Source organism: Phaenicophaeus curvirostris, chromosome 27 (genome assembly GCF_032191515.1).
Source record: "Phaenicophaeus curvirostris isolate KB17595 chromosome 27, BPBGC_Pcur_1.0, whole genome shotgun sequence".
In the NCBI taxonomy this organism is placed as follows: domain Eukaryota; kingdom Metazoa; phylum Chordata; class Aves; order Cuculiformes; family Cuculidae; genus Phaenicophaeus; species Phaenicophaeus curvirostris.
This window is the reverse complement of record NC_091418.1, coordinates 5,353,310-5,377,674: the sequence shown is the minus strand read 5'-3', so window position 1 is coordinate 5,377,674 and position 24,365 is coordinate 5,353,310. Positions and strand designations below refer to the sequence as shown.

Sequence of the window (24,365 nt, the reverse complement as noted above, 5' to 3'; positions counted from 1 at the left end):
GGAATATTGTCAGGCTTGGAGCTGTGACTGCTTCCCTGGGAGCAGAGGAGCAGAATCCCCTCGCTGGACCCGCTGGTCCCTCTGCTCTGCCTGCAGCCCAGGACATGGTTGGTTTCTGTGCTGCGAGTGCAGCTCATGTTGAGCTTCTCATCCCCCAGCAATCATGAGAAGGTAAATCCCCGTGCTTTTAAATAAGGAATTCTATTGCTTTAGAGCTTTGCAGCAGCAGAAATGGCAGCGCTGAAAGGCAGAGGCCAAAGGGGTCAATTTAAGCCTTGGCCAAACATCGCTGTGTTTCAGAAATGCCACATCAAACCTGCAGCTGGGTTACGATTGGCGCAAGCATTCGCTAATGAAGTTGCAGGGACACGTAAAACTCTTACCTTCTGGCAAAAATCCATTGGCACAGGGGGTGGGATGTCATCCTGCAGCCGAGGGAGATGTGGAGGGAGTTGCCTGTTTAAACCTGCTTTGCTGTTTGGCTGCAAAGTTTTTTTTTTACACAAAGGATGCTCAGCGTGGCTTTTTCGCCAAAGGAGCATGGATGAGAGCGACAGCAGCCCTGCGTTTCGTGGAATTAAATGTTAAATTAGTTGGAAGGAACAGTAGCGGGTTTTTCTCGTGCCTGGCTGAAGAAGGATGGTGTGAGGCTGTGGCATGTGGCTGTTTCCCTGTCTGGGAGAAGATGGGATGGATCCATCCCTGCATCGTGCCCACACGGGGAGTGCTGAGCGCACCTGGGCTGAGTGCTAATCTTAAGCTGGTGCTTCCCAGTCCAAACTTGGCTTTGGGGAGCTGCAGCAGGATCCTCACTAATTAATTTATGCAACTGGCTTCAAGGCAGACACCGAAGCAGCAAATACCAGCTGTTCCCTCAGTGCTCCCAGCAGCAAACTGACCGCTCCTAGCCCATTGAAGTGAGTTTTGGGGCTGCCAAGGAGAGTTTTGGCTGATTCAGTTCTGGGTGCAGCTAAGGGACTGAGGGTTGGGGCTGGGGTTGAGTGAGGAGCCAGCAGCGAGCAGCAGCCCCTTCCATTTAGTGAATCATCACATGGATCTCCACTAGATCCAATTTTTTTGACCATCAAGCCAAGGCTTCCTAAGCCCCTTTTCCCCACCCTGGTTGCTTGCACAGGGCTCATCTCTACTTGTGCTTGGAGCTCCCCTTGTGCCGGTCCTCCCCTAACCCCAAAGCGCCAACAAATCCTGCTTAGCATCCTCTTTGTGCATCCGAGGAGGGGTGTGGAATTTCATCTGCAAAGGTAAAGCTGGCAAAGCTGAGTGGCAGCCAGGCGCCTGGGCTCATCCAGCTCGCCATGCCAGCACTTTGTAATTAATATTCTGGGGAGCCTCGCGCAGGGAAGGAGCTGAATCTTTATGGAAGGCGCTTGCTACGCCGGCTGCATGCGGAGCTGACAGAAGCAGCACCGAGGGCACATTAGCAGCACAGCCTGGTCCTTCAGAGGGTTTAACGTGTTCTCATTCAGTCTTGGTTTTCACTTTGACTGGATTATTAGGGGAAACCTTCTGCCTGTAAAGCCTGGCGTGGTCTGTGGGGTGGGAGGAGGATCCCCATCCTTCAGTTTGGAGAGGGATGGAGCTCTGCTGGTGGGAAATCTCCCTCCAGCTGCATCGTTGCCCCTCAATTGGCTACAAACTCTCAAATTTTGGCTGCTGGTTGGCGTCCAGTGGTTTGAGAGGTCCCCATTGGCCCTGGGGCTGAGTCATCTCTTCCTCCAGTTAATGATTGCCGGGGCCTGATGCTGCTGGAAGCTGCGTCGGGTTAATGATTAAAACCCATAAATAAGGGTTTGCTCATTCCCCACGCGCGAAGCCGCTCTCCAACCTTCCCCCAACACCAGCAGCATTGCCAGAAGGGAAAAAAATATTCAGGAATAAAATGTACTCTGTTTCCATTACCCTTTCCAGCACCTCCGTAGCCGGAGAGCATCGTGACGGAGCAATGTTAAATAGAGCAAAGTTTGAAGGCTTGTTTAAATTTGGACCACAGGATTTATTCTGCACAATGTTAAGCTTTTTAAAAGCTACGCCTCCCTCTCCCTGGTGTCCAGCAGGGCTAGTGCATTATCTCTCCATTACAGTAATGATGGTATAAATAAACAGATGATTTAAGGTCTGCTCATCTCTGAGTGCATCTCTATAGCGAAGCATCCGTAAGCATTTACACCACCGGAAGAACATGTACTCTTTATAATCACTTTTGTAGAAAAGGAAAGCATCGTATAAAATTTTATTCACTTGGGAAATAATAATAATAAGTAAAATAAAATTTACAGATCTCTGGCTGTCCATGGAATCACAGAATGGTTTGGGTTGGAAGGGATCTCAAAGCCCATCCAGTTCCATCCCCCTGACATGGGCAGAGACACCTCCCAGTGGCTCAAGGTGCTACATCAGCTTTGAGTTTGCTGGTGAAAATGCTGAATTCATTCGAATTAAGGAATTTTTAAGGGGAATAAAAAATCTTCCATGACTTCTATGTGGGACTGCCATGTCCCTGCACCAGGAATCCTCTAAAAATCAGTGCAGTGGAATGCAAATCTCTCCTGTCTTGAGTGTATTAATGATGTTGTAGCTTCCAGCTTCTTTAGCTTCTCTCCAGCTGCTGAGGCTGCACCTCGAGTCCTGGGTTCAGTTTGGGCCCCTCACTCCAAGAAGTACTTTGAGGGGCTGGAGCATGTCTGGAGAAGGGAACAGAGCTGGGAAGGGGCTGGAGAACAGGGATCTGGGAGCACCTGAGGGACCTGGGGCTGTTCAGCCTGGAGAAGAGGAGGCTGAGGGGAGACCTCATTGCTCCCTGCAGCTCCTGGAAAGGAGGTTGTGGTGAGGTGGGTGCTGGGCTCTTCTCCCAAGTAACAAGGGATGGGATGAGAGGAAATAGCCTCAGGTTTTGCCAGAGGAGGGTTAGGTTGGATATCAGGGAAAATTTCTGTACCAGATGAGTGGTGAAGCCCTGGGCCAGGCTGCCCAGGGCAGTGGTGGAGTCTCCGTCCTTGGAGGGGATCAAAAAATTTGTAGATATGGAGCTTCAGGACATGTTTTATTTGGCATGTTGTTATTGTGCTGATGGTTGGACGGGATGATCTTAGAAGTCTTTTCCAACCTTAACAATTCTATGATTCTATTGCTGTTCCCATCCCTGCAGGCACAGATCTGTTTTTATAGGAATGAGTTGTATGGCATAATTAAGCCACTTGCAGAATGTTGGGTGTTAATTACTGGCTGATGGGGAGACGATGCTGGCAAGAGCCTGTGGTGCTCACGGTGTTCTGGCCTGATGTAGTCACCAAGCTCCAAGCTTTCTCTGTGCAACAAGCTGTGATCCCACAAAGGGCCATGAAGATGATGTGAGGGCTGGAGCACTGGTGCTCCAAGGACAGGCTGAGAGAGTTGGGGTTGTTCAGCCTGGAGAAGAGAAGGCTCAGGGATACCTTAGAGCAGCTTCCAGTATGGGAAGAGGCTCCAGGAAAGCTGGGGAGGGGCTCTTAATGAGGGAGTGCAGGCATAGGATGAGGGGAATGGTTTTCAGATGTGACAGATGCAGCTGCAATGTGTGGCCATGTCATGGTTGCCCCATCCCTGGAGATGTTCAAGGCCAGGTTGGATGGAGCTTGGAGCCCCTGATCCAGTGGGAGGTGTCGCTGCCCATGGCAGGGAGTGAAACTGAGTGGGATTTGAGGTCTCTTCCAAACCATTCTGTGTTTCTGTGATGATCCCTGCCCCAGTGCACAGTCAAACCTGATGGGAAGAGGAAAAGAACCAAGAGAAAAGACATGGGAGAAATAGTTTTGGTTTTTTTTTTGTTCTCTTGGTGGCAGCATCCTTCAAAAAGGAAAGAAAAGATGGAGTTAAAACACCCTACCTCTCCCCAAACATCTCTTGCTTAGTGCTGGGTGTTGAGGTTTCTTATTCCAAGCAAAGGTTGGTTAAAAGAAATACTCTGTGCTGGTGATACTGTTGCTGGTTTTGTCCTTTGCGTCGGCGTTCACTGTGCCAACTTTGCTGGGTGTGAACGAAATGGAAAGTGGTGCTGTAAACCAGACTCCAACACAGTCAGAGTTCATTTAATGGATTGGTTTAAAAAGAAAAGAGGGAGAAAAGTTGACTGTCCTTTTTCTCTTCCAGCCTGATCACAGCCAGCTGTAGCTAAAACACATCCAGAAATGTAAATTTTAGGACGTGTTTCACCCTGTTATCGTATCCTGGAGTCTAATATCTGCAGCGTCTGGGATCTGCTGGCCATTGATAATCAGAAAACTCTCACCCCATCTCTGCTTTCACCCTAGCAGCTTGTGTACTGAAAGGGCAGTGATACCATCTCTTTTTCTGCGCTGAATTGCTCTCTGACTGCTAATAGCGGGGAGGATAGAGCTCCCACAGCTTTGGGTGCAGCCCTGAGTCACTGATGTTTATTCAAACCTTGATTTAATTTCTCCAGTTGGCCACCCCAGAGAGAAGCAGCATCTTCCTCCCAAGGGCTGGGGTTTGTAAACCCTTCCCAGTCCATGAGCTGCATTGCAGATGATGCTCCTTTTTGTTCCCATCTCTGCTCCGTGCTGAGCCAAGCTTCGGACACGAAGGGTGCTCCTTTTTCTGGTTGCTTCTCTGCATCTTTGGACACAGACTGCAGATGCAGCTTTTCCAGGATGCTCTTTTTTTCTCTCTAACATGATGTTTCTACAGCCATACAAACACTTCCAGGAGCCGCGTGGTCTCCAGGTGCTGGTTTCTTGCTCGCCACACCTTTTCTTTCAAGCATAAACCTTCACCAAGCCTGGGCGTAATCATTTCTCTTTCCTTCTCCTTCATCAAGCAAGAAAGGTGGTGCTGAAAGGGAGGTGTGGCACAGAGTAACAGGTAAATCTGGACATCACACTCTGGTCTTGGGCTCCCGGTGACTGCCTGAGGGGCTCCTGTCCCTGTCCTTGCTAGATTTTGGGCTGCAACATCACCCTTTGCATCTGCAGGAGAGCTCCTGTGCTGGGTGCAGTGTTTCACCAAGCTTCTTCAGCGCACCAGCAAGAGCAGGAGGCCCCAGTTACATCACGTTGGCTGTTAAACATTTGCTAGAGGTCCACCCGTCCACTGAATTTTGGAGCGACTCCACTTTAGGTGATGTAAACCCACTGAAACTGAACTTGGCTGGTGCTCTCAGCCGCAAAGCCAGGCAGCAAACTCAGCAAAGGGTTAACGCCAGCCGCTTGTGCTGCTGCTGCCTTCCTTCTAATTGTGTTCTTCTCCTGCCAGGCGGAAGTTGGAACGAGCAGCTCAAGTTCAAGCTTTGCCTGTGTGCATGTGGATGATTTCTCAGCTCAGCGGAGGGCGGCCGGAGCAGGGAGGCTCCGGTGGGCAGCGAGCAAACCCCCCTCGCCGGAGCTACAAGGATGGCTCAAGCCTCCGAGTGCCGAAATTCCCACCTCTATTACTACAGCGTCAAATTCGCTTTGTCCACCTATGCCACCCTCTTCTCGGTAGGTGCTCCGGTTGCTTTTCCAACCTTTCTGGTGTTTCCCCCCTCACCGTCCCACCCCTATGGGCTGGATTCTACTTTTCGGTGTCCGCTTTCCCCCTTCCAAGGCATCACAATTTTGTTCGGCCCCGTTGTTTAGCCTAGAGAAGAGGAGTCTGAGGGGAGACCTCATCGCTGTCTACAACTACCCGAAAGGTTGTGGTGAGGTGGGTGCTGGGCTCTTCTCCCAAGGGACAGGTGATAGGGCAGGGGGACATGGCCTCAAGCTGCACCAGGACAGGTTCAGATTGGACATCAGGAAAAAATCTCTTCACCAAAAGGATTCTCAGGCACCAGAACCTCTGCCCAGGGAGGTGGTTGAGACCTCATCCCTGGAGGGGTTTACAAGGCAGGCAGGTGAAGCGCTCAGGGATATGATTTAGTAGGGAACTGGTACGGTTGAGCTTGATGATCTCAAAGGTCTTTTCCATCCTAGTGATTCTATGAAATCCTTACATAAAATCTGCTGCTGTGAAGCCCCTCGTGCCTGGTGCTCCCCAGGGACAAAATGGGCAATGCTGGGGGAAACCATGGGTTTTAGTGGATTTCACAGCACCTCCCTGGGGTGCCTGAACCCAGACTGCATTTGCCACCCCCTCGTGGCTGCGTGTTGCTTTGTGAGGCTTTTTGGAGCATCAATGGAGTTGTTGTGGTTTTACTGCGCAGGCGGGGTTGCCACCCAGCTCCCCCTGCCCATCTCAGCCCTCGCCTTTACTCCGTTCAGTAGGGTTGAGGCATGAAAGCAGATATTGAGCGGTGGGTACTTTAGCCAGCTTGGGGATTTTAATTGGAAACAATAAAGGTTGTTTTTAAGCAATTTTGAATCATTGAGGCAGTTACAGTTGGGTACCTGAGAGGTGCAAGCCTGTGTCGGAGCATCCTCAGATCTTGGGGTCTGTGCATCCTCCCTCAGTTTAATGAATGAGATATGAAGTTAGCACCTTCCTGGGGTTACTGTTGCATAATCCAGTCCATATTTACAGATATTTCCTCCTGAGGCTGAAATAATCCTCTTTGCCCGTGCCTGGCTGCCTGCTGGGTGTGTGGAGTGGAATGCGTAACTAATTGTACAGGTGTAAATGCAGAATTATCCACGCCAGTTCCCAGGCAGGCTGGGAACGGGAAATGGGGTAATGAGCAGAGGTTGAAAATGATTTTCTTTCCTCACATATTTATTTTTTTAATGAATGTGCTCATTAGAGGGGCAGGCAGCTCTCACAGGGACAGCGAAGCCCATTGTCTCGCTTGTGCTCCCCCAAGGGCATGAATGAGAATCAGTCTCACTGATTTCCTTGTGGCCAGTTGGGTAGGAAGGGTCTCAAGGGGAGAGGAGACTCCAGGATTTCCCACATAACCAGGACCCTCGTGGGACCAAAATAATCCAGATTTCTTAACCCATTTGTTGCTGCGGTTTGAGAGTTTTGGGTAAGGACAGTGCAATAATTTTTACTCACAAACTGCAGGAAAAGCTGCTCCTGCGGTTTTGCTTTCTCTAAAGAGATGAATTTTCCCGGGTTTGAGGTTTCCCGAATGACTTGAAGTAGCTATAGGGACAGGGAGGGGGTGCAGGATTTTTTCTCCTAATGAATCTGAACCCTAAGTCTGTGCTCTGCAAATGTATCTCAGCGATGGGATGAACCAGCACAATCCTGATGCTGGATGCTTATTAGCTGCTGGGACATCTTGGGGGGACTCACTGGCATGTCCTGGCCAGACTCAACAATGCCCCAGTGCCTGGAAAATCATAGAATCATAGAATCACCAGGTAGGAAAAGACCCACAGGATCATCGAGTCCAACCATTCCCATCAATCACTAACCCATGTCCCTCAGCACCTCATCCACCCGTCCCTTAAACCCCTCCAGGGAAGGTGACTCAACCCCCTCCCTGGGCAGCCTCTGCCAGTGCCCAGTGACCCTTTCCATGAAAATTTTTTTCCTAATTTCCAGCCTGAATCTCCCCTGGCGGAGCTTGAGGCCATTCCCTCTCGTCCTGTCCCGTGTCCCTTGGGAGAAGAGCCCAGCTCCCTCCTCTCCACAACCTCCTCTCAGGGAGTTGCAGAGAGCAATGAGGTCTCCCCTCAGCCTCCTCTTCTCCAGGCTAAACACCCCCAGCTCTCTCAGCTGCTCCTTGTAATCCTTGTTCTCCAGCCCCTTCCCCACCTTCGTTGCTCTTCTCTGGACTCGCTCCAGAGCCTCAACATCCTTCTTGTGGTGAGGGGCCCAGGACTGACCCCAGGATTCGAGGAGCGGTCTCCCCAGGGTCGAGTCCAGAGGGAGAAGAACCTCCCTGGCCCTGCTGGCCACGCCGTGTCTGATCCAAGCCAAGATGCCCTTGGCCTTCTTGGCCACCTGGGCCCCTGCTGGCTCATGTTCAGTTGTCTGAAAACAGCCCCTTCAAATTGCTCTGACCCAGCCCGCTCTCAACTCTGGGACAGTCCTCGCGCGGGGACATTTCCCCATTGAATCCATGCAGATTGTGCTGCTCCTGCGAGCTTTGTAGCTGCCTGACCTACTTCTGCCCTCATTTGCACATGTCGCTGCCGCATGAATGCAACGGCCACGCCAAATCCTCCATCGCCTCGTTAAGCAAACGGGACCAGGGCTGAGTTTCTCTCTAGCCGTATGCACTCATGATCATGTAAGAATATCTTGCTTGCATTGCATGAAGGCTTTGAGAATTTACCTCCCTTGTGTAAAAATTCCGTGGAATAGGACTGAAATTGGTTCACCATGCAGGACTGGTGAGGTTTGGGGTGAGATGTGTGATGATTTTCTAGTGTAGCCTGCAGAAAACCAGATCTAGTGCCACTAGATGCTTTATTGTCAGAAAACGCTTATTTATAGGTGGGAAAATTGTAGAATCATGGAATGGTTTGGGTTGGAAGGGAACTCAAAGCCCATCCAGTCCCACCCCTGCCATGGGCACGGACACCTCCCTCTGGATCCAGTTGCTCCAAGCCCCATCCAACCTGGCCTTGAGCCCCTCCAGGGATGGGGCAGCCACCCCTGCTCTGGGCAACCTGGGCCAGGGCCTCCCCACCCTCATCATGAATAATTTCTTCCTAATGTCCAATCTAAATCTCCCCCTTCCAATTTAAAGCCATCCCCCCTCATCCTATCAATCCAGGCCCTTTTAAATATCTCCTCTCCCCAGCTTTCCTGGAGCCCCTTTCAGCACTGGAAGCTGCTCTAAGTTCTCCTTGGAGCCTTCTCTTCTCCAGGCTGAACAACCCCAACTCTGAGCCTCTTCTCAAAATCAATAATGGAGTGTGGGAAGAGCTGGAGAGTGGCTTTAAACCAGATATGGAGCAAAAGGCAGAGAGATTGGAGAATTGTGACTGGCTGGTTTTATACAGGTAGATTTAATCTTATTAGCCGAGGATTCAGCAAAGCATAGACTTGAAGTTTTCCTTCCAAAGGAAACGTTTCTTTCCAAAGGAAATGCTTCTTACCTTTACTTACTTTCCCCATAAAACAGAAATCTGCTATTTTAATTATAAAAAGTGTGTTTTTTACATTCCTGTGTACGACTGGCAGTTAAGCGTTATGCGATGTATTTAATTGCACTATTATTAGTCCCATGATTTTATCTTTTAATGACTAAAAGCATCCAGCACTTTCTATATTGTGATTTCTCGCCTGCACATTGCAATAAAACCTTCTGAGGAGGAATGGGAGCGCCCTGTCTGCTACTTTGAAGGCAGATGGGTCTTCAAAAGCTGGTCAGAGTGGTTCTGCTGGGAGCTGGGGGTTTGAAAACCAAGTTTTGGAGTTTTGCCCTTAGTTTCGCACCTCTTGGATGGAGAATGAAGTGATGCCCCATTCTCTCTGCTCCTCTCCGGACCGGTGCTCTGACTCAAGGGATCTGGCTGCCAGGGTCTGTGTGGGCTTGAAGCCACAGTCATCGTGACTTTTTGGTGTTCCTGAATAAGGAGAAATTACTGCCTCATGTTAGCACCATGTTGACTCATCCGATTAACGCTGTTCACCCTGGAATGAGCTGTTCTCCGCTGCTTGGCCCTTGGCAGGCTGTGAGTTGCGCTGCCCTGGCTGTGTCAATGTCCCCTTGGATTTGTGGTACCCATTCCCTCCACACGTGGCTGAGAGTAACTCCTGTTTCTTGGGACTTTAGAGTCTTGGAAGAGGGGAATGTGGCATCTCTTGGGTCTTTAGAGGGATTCTTAGGACATAGTAGGACTGTACATGTCTCTTAGCATTTGGGGCACAACAACCCTGAGCAGCTCCAGACTAGGAGAAGTCTGGCTGGAAACTGCCTGGAGGAGAAGGACCTGGGGGTGTTGGTTGAACAGGAGCCAGCAGGGGCCCAGGGGGCCAAGAAGGCCAAGGGCATCTTGGCTTGGATCAGACACGGCGTGGCCAGCAGGGCCAGGGAGGTTCTTCTCCCTCTGGACTCGGCCCTGGTGAGACCCCTCCTCGAATCCTGGGGTCAGTTCTGGCCCCTCACCACAAGAAGGATGTTGAGGCTCTGGAGCGAGTCCAGAGAAGAGCAACGAAGCTGGGGAAGGGGCTGGAGAACAAGGATTGCGAGGAGCGTCTGAGAGAGCTGGGGGTGTTTAGCCTGGAGAAGGGGAGGCTGAGGGGAGACCTCATTGCTCTCTCCAACTCCCCGAAAGGAGGTTGTGGAGAGGAGGGAGCTGGGCTCTTCTCCCAAGGGACAGGGGACAGGACGAGAGGGAATGGCCTCAAGCTCCACCAGGGGAGGTTCAGGCTGGACATCAGGAAAATTTTTCATGGAAAGGGTCATTGGGCAGTGGCAGAGGCTGCCCAGGGAAGGGGTTGAGTCACCTTCCCTGGAGGGGTTTAAGGGACGGGTGGATGAGGTGCTGAGGGACATGGGTTAGTGATTGATGGGAATGGTTGGACTCGATGATCCAGTGGGTCTTTTCCAACCTGGCGATTCTATGATTCTATGATTCTGTAATGGGACTGCACACACCACTTGTTGGCATCAGGTAGCTGCTGGTGTGCCAAAGCCATCATGCAAGGATGGAGAAGCAGTCATGAGCATCAGATAGAGATTTGTAAACTCCCTGTCTCGCCTGTGGGTTTACCTGGGAGCTCGAGCCTCCCTTGTGGCACTCTCCAAGCCCATCCAGCATCACCAGAGCTGTGCATTGTACAATATTAATTGTTCATTAACTGCCTTTCATCCCACTTCTTGGAATTCATGACCTTCAGGTTTCTAAATGACTCTGTGATCAGTGGGACAATGATTTCCATCCTGATTTCCACCTTTAGTACTTCTCCCTCCCAGGTCCCCAACTTCCACCCAGCTCTTTCCTTGCCATTGGATGGAGACAAACTTGGAGAGGAAAACCACTAAGAAGAGTTGCGGTTGAAGTGAAGCAGCTTTGGAAATGGGCTACAAAGATGGGGAAGGCTTGGTCATAGCAACTTGTATTGGGCTGAGAAGTTAAATTTTGCAGTTTTATCCATCCAGGAATATGGATGGGAGGGAGGAGAGCGAGTCATGGGGTCCTTTTTGGGGTGGGAATGGAAGTTGGACATCCTGGGCAGCTGCTTGCTCCCTCCCACTCAGCTCCTAGAAGCACTAAAATCAAGCAGAGCTGAAATTAAACCCGCAGGTGATTTCTTTCCAGCTTATAAAGGGAGAATCGATGCAGAACATCTTTATTACAAGGTCTGGTGGGGTTGCAGCCACCCCCACGGCTTTTCTCGTGGTGGTTGTTCGATCGCATGGTTATTATCATATAGAAATGGGGTGACGTTCCTCTTCTTAGAGGGTAAAAGCTGGTTTGCTTTCTCTGAGATGCGTTGCAGAGCAGTCGTGATGACCAGCTGCGGTCTCTCCTGGTGTTTGCACTGTGTTAAGGCGATCACCAGGTAATTAATACGTGATCACAGAGGATTTACCAGCAAACTTCATCATGTGAGTGTGGGTGGTAGAGAAGGGCTGTGGTACCAGGAGTCAGAAGTATCGGTGTCGATTAAATTTGCCTGCCAAAACCAACCTCTTCCAAGAGAAAACCTGTGTTGGAAACCAGAGCACCCAGGCTTTGTGAGGGGTGATACAAACTTTTCCTGCTGCTTTTGATGCTCAATTCCAGGTGAAAGGGGATGGGATGAACAGGGTTTTGATGAAATAAATGGTCGTTCTCCTTGCAGTTCTTTTACTGTGCTGCATAGCTCCAGGCAAAGACTTTGCACATCACTGATTTACTCCAAATCCACTATTTTTCAAAGAAATGCTGCTTTTCAGGGAATGCTGGTCATTGTTAACATCTATTTTCCATCCAAATCTCTTTGTCACCCATCTTGCAACAGCATCGCCCACTGCTTGTCCTTCCAAAGCTCGTTACATTCCAGCGAGATTTCCTCTGCAATCTGCCTTTGCTGGGAGACGTGCCAGTACATCCATTCCCTTCCTCGAGGTGTGTGTTGTTTTGCAAGATACTTTCTTGTGCTTTCAGCTGCTTGGAGTAGAAGCAACCTCTGTTTGGGTTTATTTATTTATTTATTTATTTTTATTTAATCAGAAGATGCTTTTTACCTGCTGTGCTCTGAAGGTGGGCTGGGGTCTAGCCTGCAGTGCTAACCCTCAGCAAAGCAGGTTGTGCAGGGCTTGGTGACCTTTTAATCGAGGAGCCAGGCAAGGAGACAAGGACTTCAGGTAGATCAGCTCAATATTTGCTTCTTAGTCCCAAGCACTGCTTTAAGTTGCTTGGGCATACAAAACTTGCAGCCTTTTCTAAGCCATGAAACCCCAAAAAAGTCCTGCAGCGTAGCTTGAGCTGCCAGCAGTGTCTCCCCTTACTCTGCAGTGCCTTTTCCCCATTGCATTTGTGTTTTCCCGTTGCCTATTGCCATTCAGAGGCACCTGGACAGGCTGGAGAGTTGGGCCTGTAGGAACCTCATGAAGTTCCACAAGGCGAAGTGCAAGGTCCTGCAGCTGGGTCAGGGCAATCCTGAGCACAAAACCAGGCTTGGTGGAGAATGGATTAGGAGCAGCCCTGAGGAGAAGCACCTGGGGTGTTGGTGGATGAGAAGCTCAACGTGAGCCAGCAACGTGCACTCACAGCCCATGTCCTGGGCTGCATGTGAAGAAGTGAGACCAGCAGGGAGAGGGAGGGGATTCTGCCCCTCCACTCCGCTCTGATGGGGCCTCTTCTGGAGCCCTGTGTTCAGTTCTGGAGTCCTCAGCACAGGAAGGACAAGGGATCTGGTGGAGAGAGTCCAGAGGAGGCCATGGAGATGATCCGATCTGGTCATCCTTGTAGCTTCCTCTGGACTCTTTCCAACATTTCCACCTTCTTCTTATGTTGAGGATTCCAGAACTGGACACGGGACTCCAGGTAGGGTCTCAGGATTGTGGAACAGAGGTAGAGAATCCCCTCCTGCCCCTGCTGGCCACACTGCTTTGGATGCAGCCCAGGACACGGTTGGTTTCTGGGTCGCGAGCTCATGTCGAGCTTCTCATCAATCAGCACCCCAGGTCCTTCTCGGCAGGTGAAGCCCATCCCATTCCTGCTACTTCCTCAGCTCTTTGCACACCCAGCCCTCCAACCCCCTCCCAGCTTTGCTCCGTGCGCTCTCTGCGATCTCTTCGCTCACTCACATCGCAGGTGGGTTAATTAAAACAGAGAAAGTGGTTTTGATTGGCATGGGGGAGGAACGGTGAGGATTAGCGGGGGCTGCGTGGTGTGTGTTAGTGTCTACCCCCTGCCTCCAAAGCCAAATGTATTTCCTGGGACACCGATTAGAGATAAACATTAAATCAAACCTAATCCCGATGCACCAACCTGGAGCTTAAAATAGAGCGTAACGATGAAACGGTGATTAAAAGCCTGTTATCAGAAATAGGCCTGTCTGTTTAGTTTCAAGTAACTGAACTGTCTATAAAATAGCATGAGTTTAAATTTCACTTTCCAAGAGATTTCAATTCCTTTATGGATGAGATGGTGCCTGGAAGCAGACAGTGATTGATAGACATAAATTAGCTACAAAGCCGCGCTAGAAATAGCGTCCAAGCAGAGCAGAGAAGGTAAAAAATCAGCTCCCTAACGAAGCAAAGTGTGTATGAAAATCAAGGATTGAATTGTTGGTGCGAAATAGTAGGAAGGGTTCACTCAAAGTCATGAGGAGCCCTTTGGAAAGGTGAAAATTATGGAAAAAGTAGTGAAAAAAAGGAGTTTATTCTCCTCTTTGGAGATGTAGGTTTTTGAGTGCGAGGGTCTGCAGCCAGGGGCTTTCACCCAAGAGCCTCCTGCTGTAATTTGGGGTGGGGTGGGTGCAGAAAGCAATGTGGAAAGGTCTCCTCACTTTCCTTGTTGACCTTTTCAAGTGTCAGTTTGGCTGCAAAGCCGCTCGCCTCCAGCTGTGCCACGGGGCTGACGGGCGCGATGCGAACGGCTCCTGACAGCACAAAACGCTTGGGATCGTGTTGTTGGCTTTGATGTTGAAGGAACTGAAGGGATGCAAGCAGCCCTTTTTGGAGCCCTGCTTTATCCCGGCATCATTAGGCTCTCTTTTTTCATTAGAACTATTTCCCTGAAGGAGAGAGAGAGAGGCAGGAGGGCTGTCAGAAACAATCCGTTGCTTTTCTTCATGGCACTTTTCATCCAGGGATCAGAAGTACTTCATAACGGCGCGGAGAGCTTCATTTCTGATTGTTGGTGCTGGCGTGAGAAGAGAGTGTGAGCAGCTCACTGTCGGTTTGGGCGCTAGTTGATGCTCAAGCCAAGTGTAAAATTGATGGAGGGGAATGAGAAGTTTGGGGAATGGTGATGTCTGAGGGCGTTTGAGGGTTGGGCTGTTGGTGTCACTGGCAGCCTCTGCGACTGTCAAACCCAACACAAGGGCCAAGCTGAGCATCCAAAAAGAGAGAGCAGCCCTGAGGAGAAGGACTTGGGGTGCTGGTTGGTGAGAAGCTTGACATGAGCTGGCAACGTGCGCTCACAGCCCAGAAACCAACCGTGTCCTGGGCTGCATCAGAAGCAGCGTGGCCAGCAGGGCGAGGGAGGGGATTCTGCCCCTCTGCTCCTCTCTTGTGAGACCTCTTCTGGAGTCCTGTGTCCAGTTCTGGAATCCTCAAGATAAAAAAGATACAGAACTGTTGGAGCGAGTCCAGAGGAGGCTACAAAAATGATCCGAGGGCTGGAGCTCCTCTCATACGAGGACAGGCTGAGAGATTTCAGGCTGTTCAGCCTGGAGAAGAGAAGGCTCTGAGATCTTAGAGTGACGTTCCAGTACTTGAAGGGGCTACAAGAAAGCTGGGGAGGGACTGTTTACAAAGGCTTGTGGTGACAGGACGAGGGGCAATGGGTATAAACTGGAGAGGGGCAGATTTAGGCTGGACATGAGGAGGAATTTCTTCATTATGAGGGTGGGGAGGCACTGGAACAGGTTTTCCAGGGAAGCGGTGGCTGCCCCATCCCTGGAGGGGTTCAAGGCCAGGTTGGATGGGGCTTGGAGCCCCTGATCCAGAGGGAGGTGTCCCTGCCCATGGCAGGAGGTGGAACAGGATGGGCTTTAATGTCCCTTCCAATCCAAACCATTCTATGATTCTGAAGAGGGAGGGGAGAGGAAAAAACCAAACAAAAGCTGCCTTAAAGCTGTCCGGTTTCATTGATTACACTGAGATTCTACGTGCTTTTCCCAGCCAGAAGAAGATCAGCCCAGCCCTGAGCCTGGGGGACGAACCAAATGCTGATGGCATTGGATGGGATTGAATGTTAAACATCCTGGCATTGGATGCGTTTTCCTTGGCCATCAGGGATGTTTTCCACCTCTCCCTTGAAGACTCTCATTTTTTTCCCCGTTGGCCTCTGAACCCCATCCCCTGCTTCCCTTGCAGATCCTCGGTCTTGTGATCCTGTGCATTGGGATTTACGCCGAAGTGGAGAGGCAAAAGCACAAAACCTTGGAAGGGATCTTCCTGGCTCCAGCCGTCATCCTCCTCCTGCTGGGCTTCACCATGTTTGGTGTCTCCTTTGTCGGCATGGTAGGAAGCCTCAGGGACAACCGGACACTGCTGAAGACGGTAAGGCCGTTACTACGCTTCCCATACATCCCTTGGGATGGTCAAGGAGGAAAATTAATGCATCCTTATGAGTCATCACCATGACTTACAGCCAAGATTTGCCCCTTCCTGGATTTACATACTTGTGTAACATGACTGCTGCCTGTTTTCAGCTCCGCCACGAAGCCAGCAGAGGGATAATGGGGAGAGGATATATTTAAATTGCAGAGCTGGCACCCTAATTTCCCTGTTATTCACGTCTGAATGCCTCCCACCATCTGCAGGAAGCGCTGCTGCCTTCCTCCTGGGGTAACAAGGGAATTGTTTTGCGGCTGAGATCCCATCTCTGGTGGTGAAAAGTCTCCACAATTAATTTTATTTTAGCCATGGCAGTGCCAGTAGGAAATAGCTTTGTTTCCTTCTACAAGGGAGTTCTTAGCAGAGGGAAAAATTACCTCTAGAGTCCAAACTGGAAGAGATCCAGGACACTAGGGTGAAGCTGATCATTCCTAACCTGATTTCTAGGGAATTTGTTGGTGCATTAAGCCCCAACCACCCATCCTCCCTGCAGCTCATCACCTGCCAATGCTCTGGGGTAAAACCTCTGCCTCCAGCAAGGAGCAGGAGGCTGCAGGGATTCGTAACCTGAATTATAAGTCCTTCCCTCCATTCAGATGGAGGCAAAGCTCTTCCATCACCCTTGGTGAGGGCCAGCATCCCTCAATGAGATCCCTGACAGCTCTGTCTGCTCTTCTCCTGCATCCAACACTCCCTCGGTGAAGAAGTTGCTCTCCGATGAATTATCCATGCTGGTTCACGGAGCTTTCCTGTCGATGTGTGCATGCCTAGCATGCTAATGGTTTGCATAGCACCTTCATCTCCCACTAGATTGGGTTGATGGTTTTATTAAATTCGAACAGGTAGCTGGTGCTCACTCATACTGGCTTCCAATTCTGCTTTTAAAAGTTGTTCAGCATTTGCATTTCCAATGAATGCAGATGGAAGCCCAGATTGGAAAACCAATATTGTCTTCTCTTCTGCAGGAGCAGATGAAATTAGCATTGTTTTTCGATACAGCTGGTTTTGTGCCACCTGTGATGGGTGGTTGGTTGTGTTGCATTTAAAAAGTTTGCAGGGATAAAAGCTGTGAGCAGCAGAGGAGGTTTCCCATCAGATCTCTATTTCAGTGAGGTACTGGCTGCTCTCTTCTAGAGCTGCTCCTGACCTTGGGCATTTGGAGAAGTCTGACTGGCCGGAGACGTTCTGTCCTGATGATTCTTGTGGTGCTTAAATAGCCACGATGGCTTGCTTGAAAATCAAATTTTAATTAATTCATAGACTGGTTTGGGTTGGAAGGGAACTCAAAGCCCATCCAGTCCCACCCCTGCCATGGGCAGGGACACCTCCCACTGGATCGGGGGCTCCAAGCCCCGTCCAAGCTGGCCTTGAACCCCTCCAGGGATGGGGCAGCCACCCCTGCTCTGGGCCAGGGCCTCCCCACCCTCACAGGAAAATATTTCTCCCTAGGTCTCACCTCAATCTCCCCTCTTGCAGCTGAAAACCATTCCCTCTCGCCCTCCCACTGCCCTCCCTGATCAAGAGCCCCTCCCCAGCTCTAGGCAAAAAAATTGATTTCTTGTCAGCTGCCTTTTTTTCTTTCTCTTTGGATGCTGAGTTCTCACAGTGGGCGTTTGTTTGCAATCAGTTGTACCTTTAACCTGCAACCCTCTCTTTCTTGTTCACCAAAGCAGCCAGGAAAGCTCAGAATTTCTTTACTATCTAAGCCTAGAGAATATTTTTCTGGCACAGCTTAAGTTATGTTGCCTGTGGAGAACATTTCATCTCCTTTTTCATTTTTCTGCTTCTCAAGCTGCACAGCATTGTGTTCATTCAACTCAGGCTTATTCCATAGAAGGAGTAGTACTTCAGATTTCTGATAATATTCTTCTTTCTGTGCTAATACTTGTGAATCACAAGTAATTCTCTGTTTCCACAACTCAGACTGCAAGTTGAAGTGGAAAATTGACACATTATAGGGTAGGAAATCTCATCCTTTTAGCAGCTCGAGGTGACGGAAACCCAAGCTCATTAACTGTATTTCACAGGTTGTCAGTGAATCAGTTATGAGATGGGCACAGCTGAAAGAAAGAAATAATCCTGCCCATTTAGGCTGGTTTTTATCCCTGTAGATATAAGCAGCTTCACGCCTGCCATGTGGAATAAATAAAGTGATAACCATGCAAGTCATCACATACAAGAATTCTTGCATCCCTTTTGCCTAGGATATAAGAAAGGGGGTCATAGAATCATAGAAGTTGAGCTTGAGTCAGAAGGGACATTAAAGATCATCTAATTCCAACCCCCTGCCATGGGCAGGGACACCTCCCATTGGATGAGGGGTCTCCAAGCCCCATCCAACCTGGCCTTGAAAACCTCCAGGGATGGGGCAGCCACCACTTCCCTGGAAAACCTGTTCGAGGGCCTTACAACCCTTAAAGTGAAGAAATTCCTCCTCATGTCCAGTCTAAATCTGCCCCTCTCCAGTTTATCCCCATTGCCCCTCATCCCATCACTACAAGCCTTTGTAAACAGTCCCTCCCCAGCTTTCTTGTAGCCCCTGCAGGTACTGGAAGGTTGGTTTAAGGTCTCCTCAGAGCCTTCTCTTCTCCAGGCTGAACAACCCCAACTCTCTCAGTCTGTCCTCTTATGGGAGGTTCTCCAGCCCTCGGATCATCCTTATAGCCTCCTCTGATCCTGTTCCAACAGCTCCATTTCCTTCTTATGTTGAAGATTCCAGAATTGGACACAGGACTTCAGATGAGGTCTCACAAAGGAGGAGTAGAGGAGCAGGTGTTTGTGTCGTGTCACAATGTGTTGTATTTCTGGATGGTGGGTTTTTAGGGTTCTCAAGGCTCCTCATCTGCCTGTAGTTGGTGGCAGTGCAGCACAATTTGCTCAATGAAATATTAATTATCGATTTTCTAGGAGCAGATAAACGAAGTAATATTTCTTAGAGTCATAAAATCATTTGCATTCAGTTCTGGAATCCTCAGCACAGGAAGGACATGGAGCTGTTGGAACGGGTCCAGAGGAGGCCACGGAGATGATCTGAGGGCTGGAATTGTCTATGAAGCATAGAATAGTTTGGGTTGGTAGGGACCTTAAGGATCATCCAGTTCCAAACCCCCTATCATGGGCAGGGACACCTCCCACTGGATCAGGTTGCTCAAAGCCCCATCCAACCTGGCCTTGAACATTTCTAGGGTAAGGGTGTCTACAACTTCCCTGGGCAGTCTGGGCCAGGGCCTCCCCACCCTCATCGTGAAGAATTTCTTCCTAATGTTTGATCTAAATCTTCCCCCCTCCAATTTAAAGCCATTAATACTGTCAAATACATGAGGATTTCCATCCATCACCCCAAAGCGGTTGCTTATACCAGGAATTCATGGTGCGTTGCACTGTGGGACATCCTCTCTTGTGCAGCTGCCTCTCACGTTGTGGGACACTCAGGTTGTTTTCATTTGTAGAGGTTGTTTCACACCAATTTTCTGCTGAATTTTACTAGGAAAACAGTATAGAAGACATTATTGGTGAGTGGGGTTTGTAATCTTTTCACCTTGGGGGGGAATCTGGTGATGCAGGGGCCATGGAAGAGGGAGCTCTGTCCTGTGAGCCCCCAAAACAGGCTCAGGACAGATCCTGGAGATGGTATTGTGAGACAGTATAAAAATTCATTTCTTGATGCTGATGGAAAATCAACCCCTTTGGGCTCTTTGGAGCCTGGGTGTGCAGATGAACTGCAGCTGCTAGAATGCCTGCATGTGCCTTTTCAGGGACCCAAGCTAACGATGAGCACAAAACTCCAAATCCCTAATAAATATTGCTTTGTCTTGTCATCTAAAAATATGTCTCATTAACCTGGAGAGCAGGCAATAAATTCCTCTCAATTTAGGAGAAAATATTCCAATGCCCTACAAACCCCATCGGATTGCACTTGACATCAGTACCCGCTTCTTTACACGCGCTGCAGTGGCTGAAGGTGCAGGTGTGAACGCGCCTGGTAAATCCTCATTTATCTCAGTCTCTTGCTGCTGACAGATGGCTTTTATTTCTCTTAGGCAAAACACTCCTGAAAGCCACCCAGCTTCTCAGTCTACGACGTGATGTATTATTCCAGTCACCCCCCTGCAAGGTACCACAAATAACATTTTGGGTTTAATCTTTTCCTTATCAATCGTATTCTCTGCAGTCATTATTCCTCTCTTGTGAGACCTCATCTGGAGTATGGTGTTGAGTTCTGAAATCCTCAGCATAAGAAGGAGATGGAGCTGTTGGAACGGGTCCAGAGGAGGCTACAAGGATGATGTGAGGGCTGGAGAACCTTCTGTACGAGAACAGGCTGAGAGAGTTGGGGTTGTTCAGCCTGGAGAAGAGAAGGCTCTGAGGAGAACTTAGAGTGACCTTCCAGTACCTGAAGGGGCTCCAAGAAAGCTGGGGAGGGACTGTTCACAAAGGCTTGTGGTGATAGGATGAGGACCAATGGGTAGAAACTGGAGAGGGGCAGATTTAGACTGGACATAAGGAGGAATTTCTTCATTATGAGGGTGGGGAGGCCCTGGCCCAGGTTGCCCAGAGCAGTGGTGGCTGCCCCATCCCTGGAGGTTTTCAAGGCCAGGTTGGATGGGACTTGGAGCCCCTGATCCAGTGGGAGTTGTCCCTGACACAGCAGGGGGTTGGAACTGGATGGGCTTTGAGGTCCCTTCCAACCCAAACTATTCTATGATTCCATGATTACCTGTAATTGCCACGCACAACCATATAACTATTATCTCTATGTAGGCCAGATTATCACATCTTTAAAGACTTCTCTAGTAACACAAACTCTCTGCAGTAAAGCCTCCTGCTTCCAATTCTTTGCTCAAGTTTATTAGAAAAATTACAGCCTGGGGATTTCAGCTGTTGGTGTGTGGAATCAGTGTCAGACTTGTGGTTAAAATATGGGTTAAGAGTTTCTGCTTGGCAATCAAGTTTCTTCTGTCACCTGTAACGTTTGCATGACTTGAAGAATGAAAGAACTGTTAGGGTTCATCCTCTCAGCTATTCCAGTCCAACCGTCAGCACACCCCACTGTGCCTGCTAAAAGTGCCACAGCCACATGTTTTTTGAACCCCTCTGTGGATGGAGACTCCACTACATCCCCGGGCAGCCTGGTCCAGGGCTTTGTTACTCTAGCAGTAAAGAAATTATTCCTAATATCCTATATAAATCTCTCCTGGTGCAAGTTGAGGCCACTTTCTCTCGTGCCATCACTTGTTACATGAGAGAAGAGCCCAACACCCACCACACCACAACCTCCTTTCCAGGAGCTGCAGAGAGCAATGAGGTCTCCCCTCAGCCTCCTCTTCTCCAGGCTGAACACCCCCAGGTCCCTCAACCACTCCCAGAACCCCTGTTCTCCATCCCCTTCCCCAGCTCTGTCCCCTTCTCTGGATGCGCTCCAGCCCCTCAAGTTCTTTCCTCTCTGAAGGGTGCAAAAATGAGCTGCAGATTCTCTGAAGAAGGAGCCTTGTCTTTGCTTTAAGGCAGTTCAGGGTGATTTAGGAAATAGGCTGTAAAAATCAATATTTCTCTAGCTCAGTGAGATGGCTGGGGGGAACGTTGATGGTTTGGTTTATGGTCTGGGAATGCAATGCGACAGACTGCTCTGGCAATCAGGTTTTGCAGTTGAATACGATCAAGTTGGCTCCTCTTCATGGCTTTTTAAGAGCTGATTATGATAGAAATGCATCATATATTAGAATCACAGAATGGTTTGGGTTGGAAGGGACCTCAGAGCCCATCCAGTTCCACCCCTGCCATGGGCAGGGACACCTCCCACTGGATCAGGGGCTCCAAGCCCCATCCAACCTGGCCTTGAACCCCTCCAGGGATGGGGCAGCCACCACTGCTCTGGGCAACCTGGGCCAGGGCCTCTCCACCTTTACAGAAGAACATTTCTTCCCAAGATCTCATCTCAATCTCCCCTCTTTCATCTCAAAACCATTCCCCATTGTCCTATCCCTGCACTCCCTGCTCAAAAGCCCCCCCCCAGCTTTCCTGCAGCCCCTTTCCATACTGGAAGCTCCTCTAAGGTTTCCCCTCAGCCTTCTCTTCTCCAGGCTGAACAAGCCCAACCCTCTCAGCCTGTCAATATATATATAAATACGTATATTTTATTTTTCCTCAGGCTGAATATCTATAAATACTTATATATGTATAAATGTGTATTTATATCGATACTGTTATTGCCAAATAGTAAGGTGTGAAAAGCAAACTCCAGCGACCTGTGCCAGCTTCGCCTTTCCTTTTATTTGCAATTTTGGTTTTGTATCCTCGAGGCTGACCCACAATTCAACTTCCTGAGCTGGGCTTGAGATGTGTCTTCCCCTCCCTTCGCAGCCCCTGACTGCACGTGTCAATAGAGCTTCAATGCTGGAAAACAGCAGAAATGTCAGGATTGAAGTGGGGGGCAAGTAGAGCTGTGCGGGAATGGTTGAAATCACAGAGCTATTGTGTGGATAGAGAATTGTCCTTCTCCTGTGAAGATAAATTCCCCCTCGAAGAGAGTCAGCTACTCCAGCAATTTGAAGCTCAGGAGCCCTGAATAAAAGCAATCACAATAATGCACAAGAGGGAGCAATTTGAGCTCTGAACTGGTCCAAGCAGCTGTTTTGGTTTTTGTTTTTTTCCAGACATAGAATCATAGAATCATAGAACAGTTTGGATTGGAAGGGATCTCAAAGCCCATCCAGTCCACCCCCCTGCCATGGGCAGGGACACCTCCCACTGGATCAGGGGCTCCAAGCCCCATCCAACCTGGCCTTGAACCCCTCCAGGGATGGGGCAGACACCCCTGCTCTGGGCAACCTGTTCCAGGGCCTCCTCACCCTCATTGTGAAGCAATTCCTCTTCGTGTCCAGTCTAAATCTGCCCCTCTCCAGTTTATACCCATTGTCCCTCATCCTATCACCACAATCCTTTATAAACAGTCCCTCCTCAGCTTTCTTGTAGCTCCTTTCAGGTACTGGAAGGTCACTCTAAGTTCTCCTCGGAGCCTTCTCTTCTCCAGGCTGAACAACCCCAACTCTCTCAGCCTGTTCTCGTACAGAAGGTTCTCCAGCCCTCACATCATCCTTGTAGCCTCCTCTGGACCCGTTCCAACAGCTCCATCTCCTTCTTATGTTGAGGATTCCAGAACTGGACACAGGACTCCAGACGAGGTCTCACAAGAGAGGAGCAGAGGGGCAGAATCCCCTCCCTCGCCCTGCTGGCCACGCTGCTTCTGATGCAGCCCAGGACACGGTTGGTTTCTGGGCTGTGAGCGCATGTTGCCGGCTCACGTCGAGCTTCTCATCAACCAGCACCCCGAGTCCTTCTCCTCAGGGCTGCTTTCAATCTCATCATCCCCCATCATGTACTGAAAATGGGGATTGCCCCAACCCAGGTGTAGGACCTTGCCCTTGGCCTTGTTGAACGTCATGAGGTTCTTCCAGCCCCACTTCTCCAGCCTGTCCAGGTCCCTCTGGATAACATCCCATCCTTCCAGTGTGGCAATTGCACCACTCAGCTTGGTGTCAACTGCAGACTTGCTGAGGGTGCAGTGATGTGGATAAAGGGGCAAAAATTAAGAGGAAAACCTCTGTTAGAGTGGGGCCGTTCCAAACACCCCTCTGCCACATCACTGGTGCAAATTCCTGACCCTATAGCAGCCACTTTAAATCAGTTTGAAGTCAAGGGAGGTGAAAATGCCACGCAGCAGCACCGTCCCCTTATTTTTTCTTCTGCATTTGGAAGAATAGGGTGAAATTGTTCAAAATAGTTAATATTTTGTGAGTGCATTGTTGACACTTAAAACACTTGGATATTTAACTCGAGTAAAATCCTCATGGCTTCATGGTGCCGGAAAACCTCTGATGGTTACTCTGGATGAGCTTCGAGGGCTTTTCCAGCCTTAATGATGCCATGACTCTATGATTATTTATGGACGTCTCTGGAGTTACTTACCTTCTCAATATGAATTTCTAACGACTAAGAGTTACACCTTGTGTTGCATTTTTGCTCCCTAAGAAGAACTTCTGGTGGTTCTCCAGCATCCCTCAGCTGGTGCTGCCGTTGCATCATGAAAAGATACTGGTGAGCACTCAAATAAAGCTGAAGAGAGGGTTTTTTTCTGCAAAATCTGAGGTGATATTAATAGCATCCAAGTGGTTTCATCTGCATTAGGATTTTCCAGTGAATTGCCTGGTGCTCATTAAGGGGCTGAGCTGACTGCACCATTGAAATGTTTTTGCTGATTGCGGGGAGAAAACAACAGGTACAGAAATCTTTGGAAAGAGCTGGAATTTGATTGCTTGTCCCTCAAACTCTGAAATACATTAGACTGGAAAGGAGCCATCGCTCCTGGAAGTGGATGGAGGGGGTGTCTAAGAGGTGACCTCCATCTCTGTTCATAAAAGCCTCATTTTCTCTGGGTTTTGGGGGACATGAGCATGTTCTAGCTGCAGCAGCTGTCCTTTTCTTGAGATGGGAGTGGAGGAGAGCAGGGATACAGCCCAGGAAGGGTTAACAGCAGCCAAAACTCAACCCAGCAGCAGGCTATAAAAGCCCCAAAATGAGGACACATGGCATTCTGGCAGGTCTGGGGAGAAGATTTGGTCTTCAGAGGAGCAGAGTGGGCATCTACGTGATATGGTTGAGGTAAAGCTGGTGCCTGGGATGGGGAGGATGGACCATGCTGCCTGCCTGGAGCACTTCATTAGGGTTTTTTTGGAAGCCTACTGACCCTTATGATGTT

General features: G+C 49.5%; 1 protein-coding gene across 1 annotated transcript in view; it reads left to right on the top strand.

The window, feature by feature from the left end:
- The first annotated feature begins 5,148 nt into the window (after positions 1-5,148).
- LOC138731655 (tetraspanin-15-like) overlaps positions 5,149-24,365 on the top strand; it is a 54,067-nt gene continuing 34,850 nt past the window's right edge. Inside the window, exons 1-2 of the mRNA XM_069877739.1 lie at positions 5,149-5,492; positions 15,368-15,553. Of these exons, the coding sequence (XP_069733840.1) occupies positions 5,406-5,492; positions 15,368-15,553 (273 nt within the window). The 5' untranslated portion in view covers positions 5,149-5,405. The remainder of the gene's footprint in view (positions 5,493-15,367; positions 15,554-24,365) is intronic.